Source organism: Chiroxiphia lanceolata, chromosome 1 (assembly GCF_009829145.1).
Source record: "Chiroxiphia lanceolata isolate bChiLan1 chromosome 1, bChiLan1.pri, whole genome shotgun sequence".
In the NCBI taxonomy this organism is placed as follows: domain Eukaryota; kingdom Metazoa; phylum Chordata; class Aves; order Passeriformes; family Pipridae; genus Chiroxiphia; species Chiroxiphia lanceolata.
This window is the reverse complement of record NC_045637.1, coordinates 36,135,471-36,159,456: the sequence shown is the minus strand read 5'-3', so window position 1 is coordinate 36,159,456 and position 23,986 is coordinate 36,135,471. Positions and strand designations below refer to the sequence as shown.

The following is a 23,986-nucleotide window of genomic DNA, read 5'->3' as shown; positions in this document are numbered from 1 at the left end:
GTTTTTTTGTTTTCTTTCAATTGAAAAAAACAAAAAACAAAAAGAACCAGAAAACAACAAACCAACAACCAAACTATGAAACTCTATAGGTCAGAACATACTCTACCCCCATAATTTACCAGAGAAGTTACAAACTCTATCTTTGTTTCAGAGACAACTTTTGCTGTTTTAAGATATAAACTACATACATAACTCATAATTTCTAATAATAGAAAACAAAAATCTATTTCAAAAATGAACACACTGAAAGTGTAGCTCGAGCAATAGAGCAATAATTCTTTTATACAGAGATAAATACACTCAGTATATAAGCTATATGTAGAAAAAATTGCACAAATTTAAAGCAATCATTCTCAACCAGCGAGTGCCAACTTTTTACAGAAAGTACTACAATGCAAAAAAAAAAAATCTAAAGTAGTTTTGTATACCCACTCATTTTTATCTTTCTACACCTGAGATACTTATACTATTCCCTGAACAACTGAACTTTCTACACTGGACTGGCTGCTTTAATTACCTACAAACCCAAAAGTTCAATAAAAATCTTTAAAACTTGTAGGTTTAAAAGTTGTCTGAAGTTGTTTCCTCCAGGCACACAATGCCTACTAGGGTTGTAAGTGGTGTAGTCATAAGGACTAGGCGTGGACAGGGCGTTAGCCATAAAGCAATCCGTCCTCAGAGATGAGAATAGGTTTCAGTTCACGCCAAAATGCCTTTGACCCTGAAAATTTAACACTGTACAAAGCTTTGAACAGGTTAGCCACAAGAGCACTGCAGCACGTTTGAGCCTCCTCCTTTACAATAATTACAATGAGACTAAACATTGCTTAATTAAGTTTCCTTGTTTAATAAAAATAATTACCTGATGTTTTAAAAAGCCACAGGTATAGGGCAGTTTATCTGAAACGCTGATGCCTCTTGTCATCAGGTTACAGCTTGTATTGGGTGGCACAAGACTAATATAAGTCCTTTGAGACCACCTTGAGCAAAAAGATCGCAATGCTGCCTGTTACAGCGTGTGTGCACAGGGTACAACACCCAGCTGACTCGGAACTCAATCTAAGTACACTGATAGATCTTTTTATTCCCTAATTTTGCAAAATAGGTTTCAATATAAAAGTCAACATCCAAGAAGTAGAAGAAAGTGACCAATAAGCTGAACTCCTTTCCTGGTTCCAGTCTCCCCCATACCACAGATGTGGTACAGGAGGCTTGCTGTCCTTCAGCTGTACACCTTTCAACCTTCCACTGAAGCATGGCTTGTCCTAAGGCAATATCTTCCTGAATCCAGACATGCTGTGAAGGAGTTGGATAAGCTCATACAAATCCAAGGTTCCTGAAGAGAGGAACTGGAGTAAAAAAAATTATTTTTTGCAAGTAAGTATCTATTATCATATGTAGGAACAGACCACAGAAACAGTTTTGATATCAAAACTGTAACTTCTTCAAGGCTTAGGAAGGCAAGTCTATTATTGTAATACTGAAAAATATAGTTATGTTTAAAAAACCAGCATATATCTGTGAAGTGCAGAGGATAAATTTCAATTTTCATCAAGCACTATGTTTTCATGTTAATGCTTTCCCCTTGTTTTTGTAGAAAAAAAATGTAGGTAACTAGAAACTAAATAATTACTTTGAATGCGAAGTTATGAAGGTCACAACAATATCCCCCCACAAAACCTGCTGAAGGGACAATAAGCTTCTTTCCAATGACAGATGAAATTAGCTGGATATTCTCATATTTTCATGGAAATCATTCCATATAAAATGGAATCTCATATGTGAAATTAAGCAAGTAGTTTAGCACCCCCCAACCTCTTCCGCCCTATAAATTAAATTACATCACAAACCCCTCGAAAGAGAAATTTAGCTTTTATTCTCTAACCAAATATCACAGCATACATGTTTATTTTACTTTCATTTTTCCTAGACATTTTGTACAATAAAACATGTTCTGACAAACTCCCCTGATGGATTACTTTTCTATTTTATTCCCTGAACGATTACGTATAAATCATGTGGCACAGTTTGAGAGTCTTCCTTTAAAATTGAAAGGATGGTGATTTCCATAACTGCCAGCATTTTTGTTATTTCAAATACAAAGGGTGAACTATAAGAAACCCAGTGAACAACTAAACAGAAAGCCCCCATGCTGCACTGCAGATAAGACTAAAAACAGGTGAGAAAGCTTAACATCAGCATTACTTATAATTTTTGTTTGCTCTTAAGACAGAAAAGAATGGGAGGTGGGGGAGGTCTGAAAAAATCTTTGAGAAAGAAATATAACTTCTGATGGATTTGGGTAGTCATTTTTTCCCCCATCCCACCCCACCTCGTTACATTATCTATTTGACAGAGGTTTGCTTACTCAGTTTCAACTTTATTGGGTTTCACTTCCTAATTTTTTCTTGCAGTAGCAGAAGTACAACCAACCCACCTGTTTCACAAGAATATACATGAGTGCATCTCAGGCCCTAAGATGATGACCTACTCAATTGTGCTACTTAGTTGCTCTTCCCTTTTATCTTGCCTTAGCAGTGAAACCTTAACAAGGTCTGCAAACCGCTCCAGCTCATTAACCAAGAATTTAGAAAATGGGAGGCTGGGAAAGCTCCAGCTTGTAGTGAGGCATAAGAGCTTCTCCTGAAATATGATGAGCAAGCATTTTGCAAAGCCAGAAGAGTAACCCAACTCTGGGAGCTGGGGGAAGTGACTGAATTCATGAATTTATAAATGTAAACAGCATGTGTACCATAAGGAAGGAGAAGACAACATTCACAGGCTTTTCTTTAGCTATCACTTCCAGATATCTGGAAATCCTTCAGAGAGCAACTTAATATCACATACAGCACATCAGCACACTCTGGGTACTGAGATAATTTGATACTACAAAGTCTAGAACTGACTCTGAGTTTATGAACATGGAAACTGCCTCCATGTATGTGCTAAATCCGTGCATGTCAAAGCCTGTTACATGTGTGCACAAGGGTGTTCCAGTTCCTAACCTCACTCTCCAGTTGAGAACATTAGGTGACTCATTTCCTTGATATGCATATGCATCATTTCAGTGTCAGTAAGACACCTTGCCTTTTCAAACTGCAGGTGTTGTCAAACTCCATCAGACCAAATCAACATCAGACCAGTGATGTCCCTTTAAGGGAAAACAGTTCTTGGTATATCTGATGTCAATCCATGTTCCTGAAAAAATTATGGGGGGTAGAGGGACACACGGACAGGCAGTTGGGAGGCAGGTAATTCTGCTTTCTAGAACATTTTTTTGTACCTATGGTCAAAACTGATAGGCAAGCTACCAAAAAGCATTCAGCATTAAAGCATCGAAGAATCATCGGATCACGAGAAAAAAAATTAATAACAAAAACCAATGCATAATGTCAAGTATTACACAGATTCATACCTTGAGCTTTGCAAATAGCCAAGAACTGTAATACCTCTAAAACAGCACATCAGTTGTGTAATTATTACCAGTGAAGTAACAGGTCCATTGTATCTGTTGATGTAAAAGGATAATTCAGCATCTATAAAGACAGTTTAATCTCCAACAAAATTGATAAAACTATCTTCACTGTCTTGATTCAGGTGCTCTTTAAATCTACAAAATCCTTCTCAAGTATGACATCAAATTTTTTTTCACCTTGCACTCATGTCTAGATTTCTGCAGAATATCAACAGCCCACAACTGAATTAATATGTCAAAATGAAGGCCTCCAAGACATCAAGGCTGCCAGATTTTGAAGGTGTGTGATGACTTTACATTAAGTTCTTTATTATGCTGGTAAAAGAACACCATGTCTGCTGATGGAACTGAAATCATTAATCCACACAAAAGGTTTTTCATTAACTAGTGAGGCTCCTTCCATTCCCCAGACAGCCCTGAAAGAGCAGATCCTCAAACTCTCCTAGAAATCTCCTATCAAGAAATTGTTTTCAGGAATAGTATTTTGGTGTGGGTTGGTGCTATCAGAGTAATACACTTGGTTATAATGTAATGGCTAAGATAAAACCCAATTTTAGAAAGCATAAACCATCTGAAAACATAATCACCCACCAGTTTTATGATGCAACAGCTATTAATGTTTGTAATTTAAAGGTACTAAAATAAGACTTTCACTTTTTTCACCCACAGAAAACACTAATCAAAGTTAATTGTTACAGAAGAACTGAGAATTTTATCTGAAATCTTAAGTTGCTAAAAACATGCCAACTTGCAATGAAAACTGAAAAAAGAGGGGTTGAATTAAAAAAATGTCCTCCACTAATATGAATAAAAATTTGGGCATAAAAAAACGTGTATTCCAAGAGCTGCAATTATGATCCTTCACCTATTGTACTTGAATGACAGCAATGGATACAAAAATACTTTTTATTTGCCATGATGTACAAGGCATTTTTTTAAATCCAGTTTTTTAAATCATTACTATCTGCAAATATAATGAATGCATCATATTGTATAACAGGCAAAATGGGTAATTTCTAAGAAAATAATTTAATCAGTTTATGTGAACTTGGAAACTCTTGAGACAGTAATAATCACTAAAGCTGCAACTGGAGTTGTTACATTTGTCAGTACAGATATAACTTCTGGAGCACTGCTCTGTAAACTTTCAATGCACAGCCTGCCTATATTCCAGGCAACCCCAAGACAGCCAGTACAACTCATAAAAAGTTATCTCACTTCTCCAAAAAATAAATAACACAGATCCATCAAAAAAACCCAGACTACAAGTTCACTTCAGAAGAAAACATTTTTTTTACTTATCTGCATACCCCGAAACCAGTTTTCTGAAAGAGACCCAATACTGCAAACATGCCGTAGGCCTCGTCTTCCAGAAGAGACCTTAATCCCCAGCTTCTTCAGTTTTTGTTCTCCTGTCGGTTTCTTACAACCACACTTTCCTTGCCAATGTGTGAGGTACCGCAAATTCTTAAGTAACTGACATCATTTCCAAAGACAAATCACCTAGATGGCCGGACAAAGCTGATTAAAAAGATACAGTACATCCATACCGGCTCCATTTGAATGCGTGGGAGGAACCGACTTGGTGCCAACACACTTATGTAATGTGGTCCCTGCAGATGTTCAAAGCTTTGAGTTGTCAGCTGGATTTGGAGATACACATCGCAAAGCAGACTGGTAATTTAAAGAAGAACCCTCCAGGTGGTGTTGTGCGGATTTTAACATGGTGAAACATCTCGAAAAACATGCTGGGATATCTACCATACAGAACAGCCAGTTTTAAAAACCTCAATGACACATTCCACCATGGGCTAATTAGAATTAATTCGTGCCCCATGGCCTCAAGAGCTGCTCTTAGAATTACTTATAATTCCTTAACCATCTTTAAGAAGGCACCCTTTTGCCATAATTTGGTCTATGGTTGTAGAACAATTTTAAATTCATAACTCCTAAACTTGTCCATCCACATATAACACTTTCAAATGCCTTTATTTCTTGTTAAGCTGTGTGCCTGTGAGTGTGCCTGACAGAGAGAACAAATGAATGACCCAGTCTGTCCCTTTACCACTTTCAACAGAAACCAGAGGGCTGCACTTGAGCCACCTTTTGTACCCTTACAATGAAACAAAGGACAAGAGCAAAGAATGCACAGTTCTTAAATACCACTATATAGGAAGTCCTACCTCAAATATCTGAAACATCTACCCATCAACATCCCCTTCCCTCCTCAGTATTTTTTCCCTCTTAAATTACAGGCTCAGCTATACCTTTTGCCTCTGTTTCCTACTAGTTTTACACATTCAAATAGTTTTTTTCTCCTTCACACTACTGTTGAAATATTTTACCTCTGTATATCAAAAAGCACAGCTCGCACTTCTAAATAACACATATTCGTTTGAAGAATTCTAGTTAAAGTTGCAAAGTTAAAAATAAACCAGCATTCTTAGACAAAAAAGTAGGAGATACAAACTTGAGGTGCTTCATTTTCTGAGTATGAAGGACCAATTATTGCAGTTTTCACATAGCGTGATGAAGAGCCAGCATTACCAAGCACAGCCCTTATGCATCTATCTACTAGCTAGCTTCATTCAAACACTGCCTGAGACCTTTAAAAACAAGCAGCTTGGCAGTCCTTTCCTTAGTAGTATGTCTACTAAAAAGTCAAACAGAATAATTTGATACTAAATACTTAAAATATACTCATGAAGGTGAACACTCATGAAAGATAAATGCAGTTGCTTATCACGCCAACAGCATTTTAATGCCTATGGAATACCAAGAAAACATTTTACTTTAAAGCCCACCAACCAGAGATGCTTTCTGTAGTCTAAAGAGCTTAAAGACATCATGTTTCTCTCTGTAGCAAAAAACATACCCAGTAATCAGAATAACCCACGGTTGCTGCTGGAGGCTTAAATAAGTGTTGTAGACACAGCACAAATGAGCTATTATCAAAGACATGTCCTTATCTAACAGAGCAATCTTTCACAAATAAGCCTAAACATTAATTTCATTCAGTAAAAAACCAATACACTACAAGAGTACACTGCAGTTAAAAGTGAAAGCAACACCAAGGAATCCAGCACTACTGCCTATTACAGAATCTGCACCAGTAATTCTGTATTACTAGTTCTGGGCGCCAGCTGGCAACATCAGACCCCAAAATATTTATCTTCATTCTCAACCTTTTTCTGTCTCAAACAGCAGCAGACTGACCAGATCCTTTTCCCCTAAGCGTAAGTCCCTCTTCCCCTCAAAAGTATAGGAGCAGAACTATCATATTCTATGGTAGACAAAGGAGCCTAAAGAAGAGTCTGCAAGGCTTCGAAAGAGAATTTATGACGGAGTAAAGATTCCAAAAACAGCTAAGTGAAGGGATACACTTCTGTGTATCTGCATAGCTGAGATGGGAACAGAGATGCTGAAGGAGACAGACACTTCAGCAGCACCCTTCAACCAGATCACACAGGACATGAGAGGTCACTGCTGTTAGGGCAGAGATGACAAGTCCCTTATCTCACCTACACTCCTTGCACAAGTTTTCAGCACTAGAGTAGAGGTTTAACAGTATTTTGACTTCTTATTGTAACATTGTTTGTCATAACAGCACTGAGAAAAATTTAAAACGCACATTTCAGGCAAGTAAGCGTAACTCACTAGCACATACACAACTAGTTCAGAATTGCCAACTAAAAAATAAGTATTTACATGGGGTAAAACTCACATAACATTTAGATCAGCACACTATAAAACTAAAGAATATAATCACTTCACTAAATATCTATTTTAACTACAAAGCCATCTGCCTTGAAAACTGCAGATCTCCCATCTTTGTTGAACCCAAACGCTACGTTGTTGAATGCACCAATGAATTTTCACTAATATGTTTCTTTCTCCTCTGAACTACAAAATGTAGAACCACGGACTGATAAAACAGAAAAAACCTGCAGGATACCTGGGATTGAATATAAAAAAAGAAGGTATTGAAAAAGTACTGCAATTATATGACATTAATTCTTTTTTCTGCACATAAGGGAGTTTCGCCAGGTCAGTTTATTCATGGGATGAAACCTGACTTTGAATTATTTCAGTTCATTATGCATCTAATTAAGTAGCTTTCTGGTTAAGTCCTCTGGATATCATTGCCCTGGTGCTTTTACCAAACCCCTACTAATCACTGAACTGAACCACTGAACTGTGCACTAAAGACAATAGCACATTTCACAGTCCCATTTTATAAGCTATTTCAGGCCTGTACTCTAGTGGTTGACTTGGGTGTTGAGAAGACTCGCAGCAGTCAACGGAAAAGTAAGATTTCAGACAAAAATCCAGAAAGTAGAAACTATAACCATACTCTCCATCTGAACACTCAGTAGAATGAGGCCCACTTCCAAAACCAGGACTGTCTCTCTTTTTCTGTATCCTTCTTTTTCCAACTCACTTTAACTAACGACTGCCTCAAATGCAGCCCCTTTATCCCAGTTGCATGCAGACAGCAGTCCTCAGTCTACTGGAATCACAGGCAAAGCAGCAGCACAGGGGACCAAACAGGGAGCACAGAAAATTATAGCACCTATGAGACAATATCACAGACCTGCTGGACATGAAGCAGAAAGACCACTGGAACAGAAGAGTGAGAGCCCTCACGCTGCTCTGACAGTGCTAGAGGCTACTATATCGTTACAACAAGAATGAGGAAATTGATACAGAGGCACAGCAAGCTCAATGCTGGAAATTTTAACTCAGCAACTATTGCCTCACTGGAGGCTTCTCTGTTTTGTGTAGGCGCTGCCATACTCTCTGCAGCCCAGTCTTTTTTCACTCCCTGCAGAGAATTAGTGGCACAGCCCATAGCCAGCAGAGAATGTTGCTTCACAAAAAGTAGGGATGAAAGCATACACCACGACTACGTGACAGCACATGCACACCTAGGTGTCCATGGAAGCCTTTAAAGTCCACAGCTTTCTCCTCCAAACAAGAGCTGCTTCCTTCTTTTTCTCAAAGCATAAATTAGTAGAATTCCTAAAGAGCAGAGACCTGCTTAAAAACTTATTAACATATTATTTTAATAAATATTCTATAGTTTTGCAAAAGATCCATCTCCTTTATTCTCCAAACTTATTTTCACTGGCACTTTCATAGTGAAGTGAAGCACTGGGCCTCATAAAGACACTCAAAACTTTCACGGACTGTTTTGAGAGGCTGTATCTGGGCCTAAGCCACCATGAAGGAACATGAAGAAAGCAATGCCACAAAGTGGGCAGCAGAGGTGAGAAAATGCAACAGATGAAACAGATGGGAATCAATGTGTGCTTTCAACAAAACCATACTGCTTTCACAACAATCTCATGAAACACAGAGGTAATATTCTGCCGTGCTGCTCATCACACAGATTATCTGATCTTTACCTTCTCCCAAGGGAAGCAAAAGGCACTGGTGGCACATCTCTCATACACTGCCTTTTGTCACTCCTTGTTCTTTGTTCTCACAAACATCAGAAAGGAAATTTCGGGTAAGACCTTTATGCAGTGTCTTCTACAGCACAGATGAAAACCTACTAAGAAAGGATGCCCATACACATCACCTTTTCTATCCTCAAGTTTTACTTCATCTGCAGACCCATCATCCGCTACTGATCAATTCTCTTCTCATACGCCAGCACGTGTGAAATGGAAGCCAATACATTTATTCCTGCAGCTTTTTCTCTTCTATAATGATCCAGTAAACATACCAGCAGTACAGCCTATTTTATCTCCTTGAATGCTGACAATTCCCAGGAATGTTCTCATGGTGCTCCTCTATGCAGACCGCATATGGCATCCTAATTCAAGGCACTATTCCTAAGTCAAGCGTTGGGCTCCACAGAGGCCCCCAATGAACCCACCAACAAATACCTCCAACAGAACTGAATGCACTTCAGGCTGGGATTCAAAATAATTCTGCCAATCAACATAATCAGCATACTGTGTGCTCTACTAAATTCAGCAGAAATGGATGGCTGAACAACTGTGCACACATGTACACGGTCAATCCAAGTTTGTTTGACTTGGCAACTCAGTAACACAGAGAATCAGCTATTACCATGAGACTGTCCTTGGCTTAAGACATGCTTCGGGGCAAGCTCTACAAAGTTTGAAGGAGGTATGTTACAAAAAGGAATCCGCAGAAAGGGAAAACAGAAAAAAAAAGCTAGAAAGAACAATCCTTCATCTATCTAGCAAGGGCAAAAGGACTCTAGCCTATAAGCTGGCAGGGCTGATAAGGAGGGCTTTAAACTAGGTTTGAAGGAGGAAAGGGTTGAAACCTGGCTCTCCAGTAAGGAGCCCAAGGGTGGACAGCCCAAGCTAAGAGTCAAATCAGCAGCCCAGCTGAAGTGCATGTACACCAACGCACACAGCATGGGTAACAAACAAGAGGAGCTGGAAGCCATCGTGCAGCAGGAAAGCTGTGATGTAGTCACCATCACAGAAACGTGGTGGGATGACTCGCATGACTGGAGTGCTACCATGGGTGACTATAACCTCTTCAGAAGGAACAGGCAGAGAGGTGGAGGGGTGGCTCTATATGTTAGAGAGTCTCTTGACTCCGTAGAAGTTGAAGTCAGTAACAATAAGGTTGAGTGCCTGTGGATCAGAATCAAGGGAAAGGCCAACAAGGCTGATATCCTGGTGGCAGTCTGCTACAGACCACCCAACCAGGATGATGAGGGTGATCAATTATTCTACAAGCAGCTGGTGGATGTCTCAAAATTGGCAGCCCTTGTTCTCATGGGTGACTTTAACCTGCCGGATGTCTGCTGGGAACTCCACACAGCGGAGAAGAGGCAGTCCAGGAGATTCCTAGAGTGTACAGAGGATAATTTCCTGCTCCAGCTGGTAAATGAGCCTACCGGGGTGGAGCCCCGCTAGACCTGCTGTTCACAGACAGAGAGGGGCTGGTGGGAGATGTGGTGGTCGGTGGACGTCTGGGACACAGTGATCATGAAATAATAAGAGTTTTCAATACTCAGGGATGCAAGGAGGGCTGTCAATAAAACCTCTATGTTGGACTTCCGGAGGGTAGATTTCGGACTATTCAGAAGACTAGTCCAGAGTGTACCCTGGGAAAAAACACTTGAAAACAAAGGGGTCCAGGAGGGATGGACGTATTTCAAGAAGCAAGTTTTTAAAAGCACAGGAGCAGGCTGTCCCAGTGTGCCGAAAGGTGAGCTGGCGGGGAAGATGACCGGTCTGGCTGAACAGGGAGATTCTGAAAGAAATTAGGGTAAAAAAGAGAGCTTACTGATTATGGAAGAAAGGGCTGACTACTCAGGAAGAATTTAGGAATACAGTTAGGTCACATAGAAAGAAAATTAGAGAGACAAAGGCACAACTTGAACTGAATCTCACCACCTCTGTGAAGGATAACAAAAAGTCCTTCTACAGATACATCAATAGCAAAAGGAGGGGCAAGGAAAACCTCCATTCTTTACTGGACACAGGTGGGAATATAGTTATCAAAGATGAGGAAAAGGCTGAAGTATTTAACACCTTCTTTGTCTCAGTCTTCAACAGTAAGACAGGTTGCCCTGAGGACAGCTGGCTTCTGGAGCTTGTAGAAAGATATAGGAATCTGAACAGCCCCCCTGTAATCCAGAAGGAAACAGTTAGGGACCTACTGAGCTGCTTGGATCCCCACAAGTCTATGGGACCAGATGGGATCCACCCAAGGGTGATGAAGGAGCTGGTGGAAGAGCTCACCAAGCCTCTCTCCATCATCTACCGACAGTCCTGGCTCACTGGGGAGGTCCCAGATGACTGGAATTTGGCAAATGTCACGTCAATCCACAAAAAGGGTAGTAAGGAGGACCCAGGAAACTACAGGCCCGTCAGCCTGACCTCAGTGCCTGGCAAGGTTATGGAGCAGATCATCCTCAGTGCAATCACACAGCACCTACAGGATAGACAAGGGATCAGATCCAGCCAGCACGGGTTTAGGAGGGGCAGGTCCTGTCTGACCAACCTGATCTCCTTTTATGATCAGATGACCCGCCTGGCAGATGAGAGGAAGGCTGTGAATGTGGTCTATCTGGACTTCAGCAAAGCCTTTGACACTGTGTCCCACAGCATACTCCTGAAAAAGCTGGCAGCCCATGGCTTGGACAGGGGCACTCTGTGCTGGGTTAGGAACTGGCTGGAGGGCCGGGCCCAGAGAGTGGTGGTGAACGGTGCTCAGTCCAGTTGGTGGCCGGTCACTAGTGGTGTCCCCCAGGGATCAGTGTTGGGTCCAGTTCTATTTAATATCTTTACTGATGATTTAGATGAGGGGATTGAGTCCATCATCAGCAAATTTGCAGATGACACTAAGTTGGGGGGGAGTGTCGATCAGCTGGAAGGCAGGAGGGCTCTGCAGAGGGACCTGGACAGGCTGGAGAGATGGGCTGATTCCAACGAGATGAGGTTCAACAAGGCCAAGTGCCAGGTCCTGCACTTTGGCCACAACAACCCCAGGCAGCGCTACAGGCTGGGGACAGAGTGGCAGGAGAGCAGTCAGACAGAGAGGGACCTGGGAGTTTGGATTGACAAGATGCTGAACACGAGCCAGCAGTGTGCCCAGGTGGTCAAGAAGGCCAATGGTATCCTGGCCTGGATCAGGAACAGGTCCAAGGAAGTGATTCTTCCCCTGTACTCAGAGCTGGTGAGGCCACACCTGGAGTACTGTGTCCAGTTCTGGGCCCTTCAGTTCAGGAAGGATGCTGAGGTGCTGGAGCAGGTCCAGAGGAGAGCAACTAGGCTGGTGAAGGGGCTCAAGCACAAGTCCTACAAGGAGAGGTTGAAGGAGCTGGGGCTGTTCAGCCTGGAGAAGAGAAGGCTCAGGGGAGACCTCATCACTCTCTACAACTGCCTGAAAGGAGGTTGTAGCCAGGTGGGGAATGGTCTCTTTTCCCAGGCAACTATCAGCAAGACAAGAGGGCATGGCCTTAAGCTGTGCCAGGGGAGGTTTAGGTTAGGTATTAGAAAGAATTTCTTTACAGAGAGGGTAATCAGACACTGGAATGGGCTGCCCAGGGAAGTGGTGGATTCTCCGTCCCTGGAGGTTTTTAAGAAGAGACTGGATGTGGCACTTAGTGCCATGGTCTAGTAACCGCAGCAGTAGTGGATCAAGGGTTGGACTTGATCACAGAGGTCCCTTCCAACCCAGCTGATTCTATGATTCTATGATTCTATGACAGTTATCTGACATCATCCTGAAGCACTTACAACTCTAAAACTAATGTGTCTTTATCTATTGTTCATTCTGACCAAAAGCTTCTAAAAACTTATGGTAAATTATAAAGTTGACCTAATAAGTACAATCTAATAAGTACAAACTTCTTGCTTAAAAAGATCAAGTGAAAGCAACAAATATTCCCAAAATTGTTATATTTAGGATATTATTTTGTCCTGTGATTTGATGGACACAGGGCAACATGGTAGCAAATGGTACAATAAAAATAGTTTTTTTCTCCTTTCGGAATCTATGCAGCACCCAGCATATCCTTATTCAGTTACCATCTTTTCATACATATATCTATATATTTATTTTCATATGTGTGTGTATATATATACATATACACTCACTCCCACATAAAAACACACACTAGCAAGCCTTTTAGGTATGCTAAACAATTCTCAAAGACAAATGACAGGACTGATCCTTATGTTCTCACACATTTCATTTATAAACTGTAACAAACATAGCTACATTTCATTAAAAAAATGCATAAAGATGCTTTCAGTTTTACATGAAAATAACCTTTCATTTGAACGTTATTTCTAAATGTACTACTCATATAGATGAGAAAAACAAAAGACTTCATATTTTGAAGTCTATTAACCCAAATTTTGAAATTGGATGTTTTACAGTTAAAAAATAAGAAGAAATACAGATTCTTTTGACTTAATGCACTTCATCAAGCATTTGTTCAAAAGTTAACAGCAGTCCTTTTAAAGTGTTCTTTCTACTGAGTCACATCTATACAATATCTGAAATACACTGAACCATGGATTCATCTAATAGAGATGAAATTACAGATTTTGAAGCTCTGTGAAGAAAAAGAATATATAAAAGATATGGGTGCACAATGCTTCTTTGGGAGTACTAAAAATCTGATACAGTGCATTAGTTAATTCAAATAACACCAGGGAATTATTCAGCCCCCTCCTGTTTGAGAAGAAAGTGAAATAATTCAACACAGTTGTCAGCGTTCTGGACATTCCTCCAACTGCAACGGAAACAACTTGAGTCAGTGTTGCCACACACTGTGCGGCCCCTGCCTGCACATTCCTGTTCCTTCCCTTGCACCAACACTCCTCAGATCCTGCAAGAAAGCCAAGGAGAGACAAAGCAGCAGAAAATTACTGCTACAAAAATTAAAGGGCTTTCTGCTACTCTAGCTCGGTAAACCAGCTTTCTGCAGGGTCAGAGGAGTGCAAATGTCAGCACTAGAGGAGTAAAGATTTACAGCTAAAAGCAATTCCTGCACAAGCTTACGCTACACCAAAAGCACTTTGCAACTATGACTGCAGACATTAAATAAAACTCTTACCTGAAAAAGAATTTCCATTTAAAATAGGAATAGTAATAAAAACTGTGGCTCCTGTCAACAGTAATCATCAACATCCAAGCAACAAGCACAGCATTACAAAGTGTCAAACAAGGCAGAATTAAAGAAATTAACCTCCTATTTTTCATGACACATTAAATACAAAAACCGCTGTACTTAACTTTAACAATCTTAATTTGAGGTGTGTCAAACAAAAAACTTCTGTAACATGTTTTATTACACTAAGAAACAAACTCAAGATGTATTCTTTAGTTTATCGACCTTCACCTCCTCCTACCCTAATCAGACTCTCTGCCATGTTTACCATAAGAAAAAAAATCTGATCTCCTGGTTCGCAAATGGCTTTCCATACAATCAGATTTTTCAGCATATAGCTCTTCCTACACTGTGTTCTCATAAAATACAACAATATTAAGAAGAAAAAAAATCTTAAACTTCATTAGTCATAATAGTCTTATTTATTCAGCCAATCATGAATAATAACTTCTTATCTAATGCTCTCAAATCATCTTTCCTACAAATCTCACGAAAATAGATTAGCCTTGTAGTGCACAGTTGATTATTTCATTTACAGTGTATTGTATCAAAAGGTGACAGGTGGAGAATTTTAAGCAAGGGCCTTTTATTAAGACAAAAAAACATCCCTTCAGGCCTCATCTTAAGCTGGAAGGGCAATGCCAATAATATAGTGCCATAGTATCACACAAAAAAACACAAGGTAACCATAGCTTCAACCATTCAAGAAGCCTTCCTCCTCCTTAAAAAGGCCTAAAGCTCAATACAGATCACAAAGTACAAGTCCAACACCTTCCCCACAAGCAAAAGTTCAGGAATTTAGTACCTGCAATTTGCTATGTTTAACTTCTAGTCTTCATTTATGGGGAGTTGCAAAATTCTCGCAATAACCTGAAGCGACAAAGATATAAGCAGGGGGACTGTATGGAGAAGAGAACTAATATCCTTTTTGAAAAGGGAAGGAAAAAAACATTGAGGGGACAACAATGTTTTTAAAGTATTTGTGACATTCTGAGTTTCTCAAGGTAAAGAAACTCAAGATGAATTGTTTTTTAACTCAGGTCATAAAGTTTTCCCATTTCCTCTGTCAAATTGTGAGCTATATACTAGATGTTTTATCTGGACAAAGATATAATCAGTTTATTTTGTCCAAACAAAAACAAGTTAGGAAAAGCTGACTAAATATACTGTATAAATTTAGTAAAAAATGCGGAAATTCCTATTATCACCACACTACAGAAAATGTAGCTCAGACTTTACAACAAAAGAAATGACTACAAAACTCCATAAAATTTACTCTCTGGATTTCTCATCATAAACAAGAACATCAAAGAAAACTCAACTTTACCTCCATACACAGATATTTGTTATTTAGCTGCTTCACACCATGCTTGCAGCTGGAAAAAAAACTACAGATTTTTCTTTGCCCAATACCAAAAAGAGCTCAATTATTGCAGTTGCTGAAATCTAAAGTCTAAAATTCCACAGATGACAATCAAGGAAATTTAAGTACTCCAGGCTCTTTGAAAACTGGTTACAGGACTCTACCATTCCAAAAGAGAAGATAAGGCACTACTGACAAGACACACACCCCTGCCACACATACACATTTCAGGAGATTACTGTGGTACATGAACTTTACTGGAAAGTTTAAGAAAATGGAAGTACAAGTTCATGCCTGACTAAATGTGAAACCTTCTCCTCAGCACACCATTAACTGTGACATCAATATATGGAACAAATTAGCTACCAACACAAAGCAAGAAGTAACACAGGCCAGTGTCAGTCCTGCCATGACAGCTACTGTTCCTCCACTACCAGACTATAGTGTTCCTCCACTACCAGACTATAGTATTCTATGTCTTTTTTGCAAGAATATTAACTTTTTGTGACCTAGATGTATAACTGAGTCCCTCATGAAATCACTTGCCACCATCCTAACACCACATGTAACTCCATTTTTAAGACAACTAAGAACCATCACATCAGACAGAAATCTCACACAAAGTTACTACACCTTTCCTGTTCCACCTACAGAAGTCTCAAGTTTCCCATTATAACTTTTCCCTCACAGCATTGGAATCGGTTCCTGTATCTTTTCCTTTGGTTTTTTTTACCCCTCGGGATAGAACTGACCCCTTGTCCTAAAGGGGGCAACAGGTTGTGTTTCACATGTATTAAATATCCAGTTTTACTAGTCAGAGTAGCCTCCAGCTATGTCTGTTATTGGGGGGCAGAGAGAGAGATAGGAAAAAAATCCCTAAAGGTAAAGGTAAAGGAAACAGTCTCTTTCCACATATCTCATCTGGCAGAAAGGAGTGGAAGAAATAGTAAAATATTCTGCTAATACAGAGCTTTCTTTATTACTCTCATTGCAGCATACTCTTTCTGATGCTCAGGCAGGCAGAGGAGGAGGGCCTGCTGCAAATCTTGGCTCCTTCACAAATTCAGCTAGGAGCGGAGAAAAGAATTCACCCTCTACCTTGCGATGAAAAGCAGACTCCAAGAATATCTTTAATTATAATTATTGTGGGAGTGTGGTCAGAAAGATAATAAACAGGATTGCCATATCAAAGGTGTACAAAAGAGGGGGAAGTGGGAGGAAAACAGGAGTCAGACTGCTGTAACAGAAGTAAAAATTCTCAGGATATGGAAGAGAGGAGGGCAGGGAAGGTGAGATCACAGCCACAAATTTATTTTCAACCAGAAAGAAAACAAAATATTTGGCTACAAATTCCTTTCAATACACCTAGGATGCAAACATACAAATAAACAATTCCTCAACTAAACTGTAAACGCAGTTTCCCAGAACTGCATTTTTCTAATAAAATATTTTGTCTTTGGCCAGCTGCCTTGCTGGATTACACAGGGTGCTTATTTACACTGCAGTTACTTGTTAATGACATAATCAGAACAAACTGAGGAAAACTTCACATCTAATGAAAGACAAACACTTCCAAGTTTTCCTATGAGGATTTCTGTGCATAACTCTGAACCGGAATTTGAGAGGTCTGGGTTCAATTCCTGGTCCCAGACACATGCTTCCTGTAAGACCCTACACGCATGTGCATGCCCACACCAAGTATTTCTATTTTCTTATACAAAAGAGTTTTCTTGAGGAGAATCGAACATTTCTTTTACCTGTGAATGCACACAAAAGACTATTTGCACTAAATGCATTATGTAGTATGATTACTGAGATTAAGATTCAAGTTTTTAGCACGCTCATCCTCAGACCCTGATTTACAAGGAACGCATATTCTGACAGAATACACTACGTTCCTTTAATTATATCATAAGATACATGAATTTGTATCTTACACACCCCACTGTACAAATTCACATGTGGAAAGTGCTGATGTACGTTAGCTAAGATTTACACAGTAAAGGACAAACAAGTTACTTTGGTTTCACACTTCTGGGAGGAAAAAAAAAGGCAAACCATCAAACTAATTTGAGCTGTCAAATTACTCACTATTTCCATGCAGGTTCAGTGAATTTGTAATAAAGGTAAATACAAATACAACATGTTTAGTCCAATCCAAAACGTGTTTCACATATCTGAGCCATAACCTAGCAGGACTTGGGAAATACAGCCATGAATCTGAGGTTCGCAATGCCAGAAAACTACTGAATACATTCAGAAATCTACAATGTTAGCAGAAAACCAGTGGAATCTTGTAGATACCAAGTGATGAGGGAAACACAAGAAAACAGTAAGCCAGTGGTCACTGACATGAGTAAGAATTGTTTTAACAAATCACCATTCTATTTTCATGGGTTTCTTCCACCGTAGGCTTTGCAGAAAATAAAAGAATGGAAGAAATAGATTAAAAATGCAGACGTCCTCAACATTGTTTTCCACAAGTCAAAATTGCAGAACAACAGATGTGTCAGAAAATTACATTATTTCTGTGATATTTTATTAACTCAAAATTGAGCATATTGCCATATTGACTCACAATTAACCTAGTTTGGATGCTGTTGCTTTTCTCAAACAACCTAAAAAAACGAGCCTTACTTAGCAAATAGAGAGTTGTTTTAAGAAAAGCTGCTGAAACAGACATCCCGTTCAAAACACTAATTCCAACAACCTGTATTTGCATCCTATTACTACACAATTAGTTCATATAGAATACTGAATATTCATATACTAATGCTGTCTTCTTGTAAAATTGTTTTATGGTTGAAATTCAATATTTCACAACTTAAAGGGCACAAAACTACAATCTCTTTTCAAACCCATTTCTCTTTAGAGATAGTACGAGAAAACTGAAGTTCATACAAAGCACAAAACATACTATTACACAATCTGGACAAAGAAGAATTGACTTCTGGGGATTTAAGACAATCTAATTAAAGGGGAGTTTAAGCTATTTTTCTGTTTAGATATTACATAGACGATTACAGGCCATGAAATAAGCTGCTATGATCTTTTGCAGAATGAAAGTACCAATGTTGCCTTGCATTACAATATATGAAAAAGTTAATTGGTAATAAAACTCAGAGCATTTTAAAAATGAACTGCCACATAAAATTACTGTAGTGCATGAAAGCCTCAATCAGAACTTGTCTGTGCTGTATGTAGAATCAGTCTCTGCCTCTCATATGAATAGATGTAATCTCAGCAACCAGACACAATAAATACAAGATGAAGGGAATGGCAAGCATAGCAGCAACACAGAAATAATTCCAGAGGCTAGGAATCACAACATGAAAATTATTTCATTATTTCAACTCGTTAATTATTCATGCAGCAGAGATACAGGAAATGGCAGGAGAAAGCTAATGAAAGAGCAAGCAATTGAGAAACACTGATGAAGAGGTTTAGAAGGGTATAGAAGAAAAGTTATGAAAAACAGTGGATAAGAAAAGAAAGGGGTTTAAGGGTAAGGTTTCACATTCAATAGTAGGGCCAACGTAAGGCATTCCTTCTGCTTCTCCACTGCTCATTATTCCTGGTCTAGCATTGTGGTGTACTGCTTCCTACTTACTAACAGTCACAATCATTTATGAAACTGTACTATGAGTCATCCAAGGCTGAAAAATAACCTGATTTAAAAAAAAAAAAGGAAAAAAAAGACGTTGACACAACTAAAAGGAAAACGCAGGAGTAGAAATGAGCAGCTGCAACGGAAAAATAGGTCATGCCAACATTTCTCCCAGCAAAAAGGTGCAACCATGGAATTAAAGACCAATGTCTATGTTCAGACCATATAAATACACCTCTCAACTCTGCCTTGTAACTTGTCATGCTACATGCAGAGTAAAACATGTTCGGATCACATCAGGTAACAAATAGTGAAAAGCTACACAGCAAAAGGTGGCCAAAACACTTGGTTAATGATGGGGAGCACATTTTTCAGAAGAAGTGTACACCTTTCACTGAAGAATCCACCAATGCAGGACATTTCCAGTTGCTCTTAGCAACTTTTTTCTCCACTTCATCCTCCAAGTCAAATCTAGGATTCCATGTGCACAATCTACAGTCTACTGTTCAGGCGTATAACATATGAGAAGTCACAAAGTATGACACTATATTGCTTAAATGCATGAAATGGAGAAGGAACAAAGAAGGATTATGAACTGGCTTATCAAACATGAGGAGCAGTACATGGCACACAGTAATACTTGGTGCTTCAGGTGGAGACAGTGTCTACCTTTCTGAGACTCAAACGGAGTCTTCTCTTATGTGCCCCATTCCCTCTTCATGCAATTTCATCAATAGGAGACATCTTTACCATCATCAATTTCAATCATTTAAGGACAAAACAAGAACTTTACTTCTGTTCAGACACTGCTATTAGATACTACTGATGTCATTTTTGGAGGAACTGAAGAAACTGCAGAACCAGTTACAAAGCAGAGGGAGAGAAATGAGTCAAAAATAGCAGGTTAGGCCAAAGTTTTCTTATTCATTTATGATATGTTTATGTCAACTCAGCTTGGAGGGTGGGAGGAGTGCAACGCAGGACAATTTAAAAGTGTTTGCAGCCATATTTGTGAAGTGGTTTTTATTATAAACCCTTATTCATAAAAATACAGACTAAAAATTTTCACACTAAGTACACTTCTAGAAATTCTTTTTTACTACTATTACTACAACACAAGTTAAAAACTAGATGAGGCAATAAATCAAAATTTGTTCTCTGAAAGCTCAGCTTTACTTTGAAAAACATAATTTTGTAACATTTGGAATGAATACCCTAACTGTATGATTCAAGGCACTACTTAACATCCACTTGATCTCACAGTGAACCTAAATTCAACCTCATTTGTATGAAATGTCCTGGTCATTTCACCAGTTACCCGTTTCAAGTGCCCTTAAAAACAGCTTTTACCACTAGCATTTAAAATTGTTTCACATTCAAAGAAAATTATTAACTCCAACAATTGGATAAACCCATACAATAGCAGCTTTTCACTTGACTGGACTTGAACAATAAACATCACAAGTAACCTTCAGGTAAGAGATGTCGCTTTCATTATTTCTGTTGTAAAGACTTTGAAATTAACAAAAATAAGACTACAGGGAAATAATTAATACATAAAACTACCAAGAAAAAGGAATAAGCTCTTATCTGCATTTACTGGGGATGGTGAAAGATATAAATCACCACAAGAAAGATTTAATTCAGTATTAAAAAAGAACTCTCATGACAAGAGCAGTTAAGCACTATTAAGAAAAACTGACTAGTGAGATTACATAATTTCTATTATTTGAGGGTTTTATGGATTTCAAAAGCCTAGTGGTACCATCTTTTTCTTTAAATCAGTTCTGACAAACTTCACTAAGCATATTTTATTCAAAGAGGTGGCAGGAAGCTATCCAGTTTGCTGCTTGTGTTAGTTTTCTGCTGTTATAGTGAACTGAATCAGCAAACACCTGCCAAGCATCAGAGATGGCACAGAGGGAGTAGTAACAACATGTGCCCAATGACAGGACTTTTAACCTTCAGCAATAATGAGTTGTGTCAACTCACCTCATCTCATAAGACTTTATCTTAAAAAACAGATTAAGCAAACAGATTAGACAAACATCTGATAATAACACTGTAAGTACAATTTATCCTTCCTGGGGCTGAGAGGAGCAGATCAGAATTCTCGAGGTCATTCGCTGCACCACTTTACTTAAGTTTTAAAAGGCAACATAGAGCCCATTTTGAATCCATTTAGTGAAGCTTTAACAAAACCAAAATTTCACTTAATATATACAGAGATAGATATTTGCCCACTTAGCACTGCCAAAATTAGATATGTCTAATGTAGCATGCATTTACCTCACACGTGTTTCCTACGTAAAATACCGTCTTGCTGAAAGGATAAGCCTAAAACATTTTATGACTCCATCATTTCAGTTTTAATCTCTTAAGTGGGAATTCAATTTTCAAGACCTTACATTTTTTAAGAAAACCTGCTAAATGCATATTAGCTGTAAAATGTTGGCTGCTTCTTGAGTACACATCTCCAGTTTTACTCCTATTGCCCAAAGTTGGCTGGAGCAGAAGACTGAAAACGACAGACTAGTATGGGTTCAGACCTCTCTGAACAGCAATGGAACTGGAATACTCTGAGTTTTACAGAAGACTTGCAAGGAGTTACATAGAATCATTAATGTCACTGGTAATGCTTTAGTCCATCATTTACACCAGCCTGTAATTGGAGGTCTGGTAGACATTCACATCATATTGTCTGCAGAAGACTTCAGGGAAAGGAAAAAACCACGTAAAGCCAGCAAAACATAGCTGTATTCTAATTAGAAGTCAAATAATAACAAAGGCTTCCTCACTTAAATATCCTAATTCCTTTTTGTTAATACATGAACCTAGTTCTTTGGTTTATACAAGCAAAACACTGCTTGGTCAAGCACACATATTGTTTTCCTTTTTTACAAGTTATTAAAGCACCTTTTCCTGTAACTCACTAATATACCTGCAGCATATTGGTCGGAAAACAAGGAATCCATTGAGAAGCTTGAAAGTTGGGGAAAAAAAAAACCCCTAATTCAAATGTCAATACCATATTTAATTTGATAAGCTTGTAGACACTTCATGCGTCACCTGCTCTGGAGACCATACAGGAAGGAATACAACATATCACCTTGTCCATTTTGACTATTCCTTTTCAGAAGACCATGAATGCTTCAAAGAAAAGAGACTCTTCTCTTATTTGCACAGAACAAAACGTGCTACATTAGGCTGGACTTTCAAGACAATTTATAAATATGGGAAATTCACCATCACCAACTACAACTCGGAACATGCACTACAAATGGAGAAGATCCCAACCAAGTTGCTAGATGGAAAATTAATCTGTCATAAAAGCAAAGTTTTTGTCAATTATTACATTTATATTCGGGGAAGAAAGCATTGTCAACGTACGTCCATCTTTGTTTGCCTGCTAATAATTATTCCCATATGCATTCCTGGTCATTAACACAGTATTTTGTTGATTCTTCCTGTCCAAAAATATATATGCCTAATACTCATACACACAGAGAGCTTCACTGCTACCAAACCAGGGACAAAGCCAAAAGTGACTGACAGGTCTGTAATTTCTACATATGCATACATGAAGAAGAGCAAGCCATGAAAAAAAAGTAGAATAATGTAATAAGATACACCAAAAATGTACGGGAAAAAAAATTATCATTACACGTGAAAAGAGCAAAGACAGCATCTTCTGTGAAGACAACATACTTCAGAACACTTAAGGAGACCTTTCAACCTCGATATAGGAAATCCTTAGAAGCCAAAATGGGCTGACTCCCCACCAAAACATGCTTTCCACCATAATTTTCTCCAGAGACTTCCGCTAGAATATAATTTTATCACTGGGTGCTGGGAAACCATACTAACGCACATTCAGAATTTAGGGCAGTGTTCGCAAGAAAAACCTGCCTTTTGTCCTCATAGTTATAATGACCCTTTTCGTAGTATTTCCAACACGATCAGATGAAACTAAATACAGTGCAGTTCATATTGTGACTGATGTAACGTGGGCAGGGAACAATACCATGGAAAAGAAAAAGCCAAGGATCTTTGTCTCCTTCTAGACGGATTGCCAAGTCTCAGTAGTTAGAGGGAGAAAAAGCACAGCATCCCAAATAAAACACTGCAGTGCATGTTCACCATTTCAGCAAAGTCGCTGCAGCTTTAGGCAATCCCGTAGGAAATTTGGACCCCTCAAAGAAAGCCCAAGATAAAAAAAAAAAGAAAAAAAAAAGAAAAAAAAAAAAAAGACAGAAAACAGCCCTAGCTTAAAAATTGTAGAAGAAACAAATAATCCACTGCCCGTGGAAATAAAGCCCAAGGAGCTCACCAATCGCATCGCAACCAATACTACAGAGATAAGCTCGGCAATAACCAGCCATAAATCTATTAAATGCTGTATCTTCTCGCCGCCGCCGCCGGTGTTCGGGCGCAGGCGGACAAGGGCTGCGGGCCCGGTAGTGGTGCCTACCTGCGAGAGCTGCCGGGGGTTGGGGCAGCCGAAGAGTGCGGAGCTGGAGCTGAAGCTGATGGCCCCTCTGCGGCTGAGGACGTGCTGCGGCACCGGCCTGTCCAGCGGCAGCACGGGCAGCTGGTAACATACTTCCATTGACGAAGCCTCGGTACGCCGGCCCGCCGCGGGGCAGCGGCCTCGCCCGCCGCACCTGCCCGCGCAGGGCTCCCCGCAGCGGGGAAGGGCCGGCGGCGAAGCCCCGCGGGGGCCCGGCGCCTCCTCGCCGCCCCCGCGCCCCCCGGGGGGCCGGGCCGGGCCGCGCCGGGCCCCGCGCCTTTGTGCTTCGCTGCCGCCAAAGCCCGGCGGGAGCCGCCGGCGGGAGCTGGGGGGAGGCGGCGGAGCGGGACGGCTCTGTCAGCGCCCGGGGCGGCGAGTCCCGGCCCGCAGCCCGCGGCCGCCGCCGCCGC

At 39.8% G+C, this 23,986-nt stretch overlaps 1 protein-coding gene across 3 annotated transcripts in view; it reads right to left on the bottom strand.

Annotated features, from left to right (window-relative positions):
* The window catches only part of PDE7A (phosphodiesterase 7A), a 78,203-nt gene extending 54,490 nt beyond the window's left edge, over nt 1-23,713 (bottom strand). For 2 of the 3 annotated variants that reach the window (XM_032676776.1, XM_032676992.1), the window contains exon 1: nt 23,538-23,713. In XM_032676776.1, the coding sequence (XP_032532667.1) occupies nt 23,538-23,675 (138 nt within the window). In that variant the 5' untranslated portion in view covers nt 23,676-23,713. The remainder of the gene's footprint in view (nt 1-23,537) is intronic. The other variant, XM_032676923.1, reaches the window with a different exon arrangement.
* Nucleotides 23,714-23,986: the final 273 nt, after the last annotated feature.